Source organism: Pan paniscus, chromosome 4 (genome assembly GCF_029289425.2).
Source record: "Pan paniscus chromosome 4, NHGRI_mPanPan1-v2.0_pri, whole genome shotgun sequence".
NCBI lineage: Eukaryota > Metazoa > Chordata > Mammalia > Primates > Hominidae > Pan > Pan paniscus.
This window is the reverse complement of record NC_073253.2, coordinates 149681682-149685712: the sequence shown is the minus strand read 5'-3', so window position 1 is coordinate 149685712 and position 4031 is coordinate 149681682. Positions and strand designations below refer to the sequence as shown.

Below are 4031 nucleotides of genomic sequence, written 5' to 3'. Positions count from 1 at the left end.
GTGCCTCAAGTACGTAGTCCCTGTGCCCGCCCCCTCAACACCCCCAGCAGCCCGCCCCCCTAAGCCCGCAGAGCAGGGAGCTGAGTGGGAAGGGCAGAGGCGGGGCCGGTTCCCAGTCCCTGCTGGCGGACTAGAGTGGCGCGGGCTGAGCGTAAAACCTGGGATAGCCACTCCCACTTTTCCTTATCCCCGCCCCCTGCCATTGGCTCCCGGGAGAGGTTGACATCAAAGCCGCGGTCTTATATAAGCCAGATCTGCAGGGGAGTCCGCAGAAGGGTTAAACAGGTCTTTGGGCATCGGCGTCCTCGCCCGCGGCAGAAACCGGCAAGAAGACAGTGGGCTGCGCGTCTCATTTTCAGCCTTGCCCGGACTCTCCCAAAGCCGGCGCCCAGTAGTGGCTCCAGAGCCCACAGGTGGCCCCCGGCAGTCTCTGGGGCGCATGGAGCGGCGTTAATAGGGCTGGCGGCGCAGGCCAGTAGCCGCTCCAACATGAACCTCGTGGGCAGCTACGCACACCATCACCACCATCACCACCCGCACCCTGCGCACCCCATGCTCCACGAACCCTTCCTCTTCGGTCCGGCCTCGCGCTGTCATCAGGAACGGCCCTACTTCCAGAGCTGGCTGCTGAGCCCGGCTGACGCTGCCCCGGACTTCCCTGCGGGCGGGCCGCCGCCCGCGGCCGCTGCAGCCGCCACCGCCTATGGTCCTGACGCCAGGCCTGGGCAGAGCCCCGGGCGGCTGGAGGCGCTTGGCGGCCGTCTTGGCCGGCGGAAGGGCTCAGGACCCAAGAAGGAGCGGAGACGCACGGAGAGCATTAACAGCGCATTCGCGGAGCTGCGCGAGTGCATCCCCAACGTGCCGGCCGACACCAAGCTCTCCAAGATCAAGACTCTGCGCCTAGCCACCAGCTACATCGCCTACCTGATGGACGTGCTGGCCAAGGATGCACAGTCTGGCGATCCCGAGGCCTTCAAGGCTGAACTCAAGAAGGCGGATGGCGGCCGTGAGAGCAAGCGGAAAAGGGAGCTGGTGAGTCCTGGGGCTTGCATGCTCCAGCCAAGGGTGCAGGAGCGGTGAGCACCCTCAGGCCTTGCAGGTAGTCGAAGGAGGCTGTGTTGTCGTGTGTCCGATTTGGAAAGGTTGGGAAGAGTTCTGAGATGGTTGGTCACAGCGTGCGATCCTGTGCATGGAGGGAGGCAGATTCGTCATAGAATTCATTTGTAATACGGGACAGTGTTTGTAATACTGAGTGAATAATCTGTTTGGAGCCTCGGACCCTCCAAAAATGCACACACCACAGATTTTGCTTCCAATTTGGAGAAGTCCTGATTCATTCCTGGGCTCTTCTGGAAGCCAGGTTAAGAATATGTGTTAAAGTTCTTTATTTTGAGTTTGAATTTATGTGCCCGGGCTCGGTTCCTGTTTTCAAAGGGCCTTTGCTGGACCAGCTAGTCTACTTCCATCATTGTATAAATAGGGAAACTGAGGGCCCAGAGTGGGTCGGGGCAGGAAAAGCACCTATCTGAGGAGTCCGGGGTGGAGGTGAGGTAAAACAGATCGGGTCTTCTACTCAGTCCAGGGCGAGTTCTGGTTCTCCCCATGGACTGGTTCTGAGGACGACTTCAGTGGCTTTGCATGTAAATAAGAGCCACTTCTTTTAGCTTTGGAGAGCGCAGTCTCGTCTTGGCCTTCTTGATCCTCTCCGGTTAGGGTGACACTTCCTGGCACTCGGTCTGGCTGTCCGGGGCTGGGGGCTTCTGAGCGCTGGGTTTTCAGGCTGGCCAATCAGTTTCTCTAGGTTGGGTGGCTTAAGGCCGTAGCGGAGTGGAGCCAGCTGAAGCGCCCCACCTGGTTTATCCAACCTGCGGGGGCCTGTGGTAAACTGACGAAAGCTCATCCAGGGACGAGGGAAAGACATATAGGCAACGAGTCTCTAAACGGCTGCCCCGGACTGGGGATGGTGCAGGCCGGCTTCTTTCGAGGTGCGGCGCCTCGAAAGAAGTTGTTATTGGGCGGATCCCGGCCCCCACGCGTCGCCGCCTCCTTCAAGTAGCACCGCTTGGTTCCTGCTGAAAGAGCGGGAAGGAGGACGCTAGGCCAGCTCGACTCCCCGCTCTTTTACCTCCGTATCTGAGGCTCCCAGCTCCGGCTTAGGGGGCCCCAAGCCTGCATCCAAGCCCTGATGTTTAAACCAGGTTGGGAAGCTGGCGGAAGTGTGTGGGGTGCAGCGAGAGCGGGAGAACCGTGGATTTCCACCCCTCCCTTCCAATATCCTGGGGTCTCCCTTAGGTGTCCTAAAGCCAAATCAACGCGCGTCAGTTTCACCAGACGCAGAACATTTTCCTTACCAAACCTCCCGAAGCTGCCCATCCCATCCCGGGTCCCAGGAACTCCGCGCATAAAGGCAAATTTACGAGCCTGTTTGCCTATTTCGCAAACAGAAATCCGTCACTTATTTAAAGACTCCCAGTTACTGCTCCCGACACCTTCCCCTCCTCCTCATCTTACCCCATGCCGGGCGATCGGAGCAGAAAAATTAAAACCTGTCTCTCCCGCCTCTTTTCTTCTGTGTGTCCTTTGGCAGCAGCAGCACGAAGGTTTTCCTCCTGCCCTGGGCCCAGTCGAGAAGAGGATTAAAGGACGCACCGGCTGGCCGCAGCAAGTCTGGGCGCTGGAGTTAAACCAGTGAGCCGAGGCCCGCGCCGAGGACCTGGCCAGGCCAGCCACTCCTGAAGCCCCGGGAGGAGAGGAAGGCAGCGGCGAACGCCAGGCTCTGGGCTCCGGCGACTGGTGCTACGCATCCCGCGGAGCTTCTGCTGAGCGCCGGCAGGTCGTCGGCTGCAACCACACACTTGGATCGCACGTGCAATGTCCTTTGATTTTTTTTAAATACATTAAGAGAAAGAGAAATATATATATATCCACCCCCAGCCCAACCGAGGGCGGCCCTTGGCGGCAACATGCAAGAAGGAGGGACTGTCGAACCCAAGGGCTCAAAGACGCACTCTTCCACCCTTTTGGAGCGAATTTAGAACCTCAGCCCTATCTCCATTTCCCTATCTGGCTCTTTCTCTCTTGTCCCTCCATACGATCCGCCCCGACGCCGTCTTCTCTAATTAAAATGCAATAAGGAATCAATTCTTTTCTGCCTGAGAAAGAGAACCAGACGCAGGAAGATGAAAGGCTGCCCTTTGTTCTTCGAATCGTGGTGGTTTTATTTTATTTTTCTTTTTGTCGCTGCACTTCCTGTTTAGTTCCAAGGGAAACACTTTCTCTCTTTCTCTGTCTCTCTCTTTTCTTCCTTCTTTTCCTTCCTTTTTGTTTCTATCTAAATAAAAGCTTTCCCTGTGTTGGAAAGTTTTTATGTATTTAAACTACCTACCATGCCTGTTGTGCTCAGGTGTTTGTTCATCCTGCCATCCCCAACCCTTTTCTACCTCAAGTCTGTGTGACCACTCACAGCCCCCCTCCCTTCGCCAAAGCAGTGTCTATGCTCTTGATTAATAAAACATTTTCTGAAATCATCTGAAGCCTGTGTCATGTCTCAACCGGGGTCCCTCACCGACTCCCATGGCTTCTGCTAGATGGAAAGCCTCTGTTCCTGCTCCTCTTCTTTTGATAAACACGAAACCAAACTTGAAATCAAGGGAAGCAGGCAGATAAAGAATGTATTTCAAGAACAAAGAGCAAAGTTCTCTTTAGACTAGAACGGGAGGTGGGGATAACTTATGGGAACGGGGAAGAACAAAAACGGAAACGAATTAGTCTCAGAGGGCCTGGGCTCGGGTTTTTGTGCGTTGAGTATTCGTGCTTGTCTGGAGGTTAGTAGTATGCCCACTGGTGTCTGCAAAGAGTGGTTTGTAGGGTTTATTGGGAGGGAAGGGGGCCTAGCACACAGGTGAATCCTATCCCTGGGGCAGGGTAGCTCAGGAGAGGAGGTGTTGGTGGGGAATATGTTCATGTATGTGAAATTCTCAACATATAGATGTACATGTGACAGTGCAGCAACTCATACGGAGCCTGAGGCT

The 4031-nt window shown here is 55.6% G+C and overlaps 1 protein-coding gene across 1 annotated transcript; it reads left to right on the top strand.

The window, feature by feature from the left end:
* Window positions 1-227: 227 nt before the first annotated feature.
* Window positions 228-3609, top strand: HAND1 (heart and neural crest derivatives expressed 1). The gene is made up of 2 exons (XM_003828968.5): window positions 228-1032; window positions 2588-3609. Exons 1-2 carry the CDS (start codon window positions 490-492, stop codon window positions 2690-2692), a joined length of 648 nt encoding a protein of 215 aa, XP_003829016.3. The 5' UTR covers window positions 228-489; the 3' UTR covers window positions 2693-3609.
* The last annotated feature ends 422 nt before the right edge of the window (window positions 3610-4031 follow it).

Coding starts and splice junctions, on each gene's coding strand:
- HAND1 (XM_003828968.5), top strand. CDS start 490: ATGAACCTCGTGGGCAGCTACGCACACCATCACCACCATCACCACCCG. Junction 1,033..2,587: donor GCAAGCGGAAAAGGGAGCTG/GTGAGTCCTGGG, acceptor GTCCTTTGGCAG/CAGCAGCACGAAGGTTTTCC.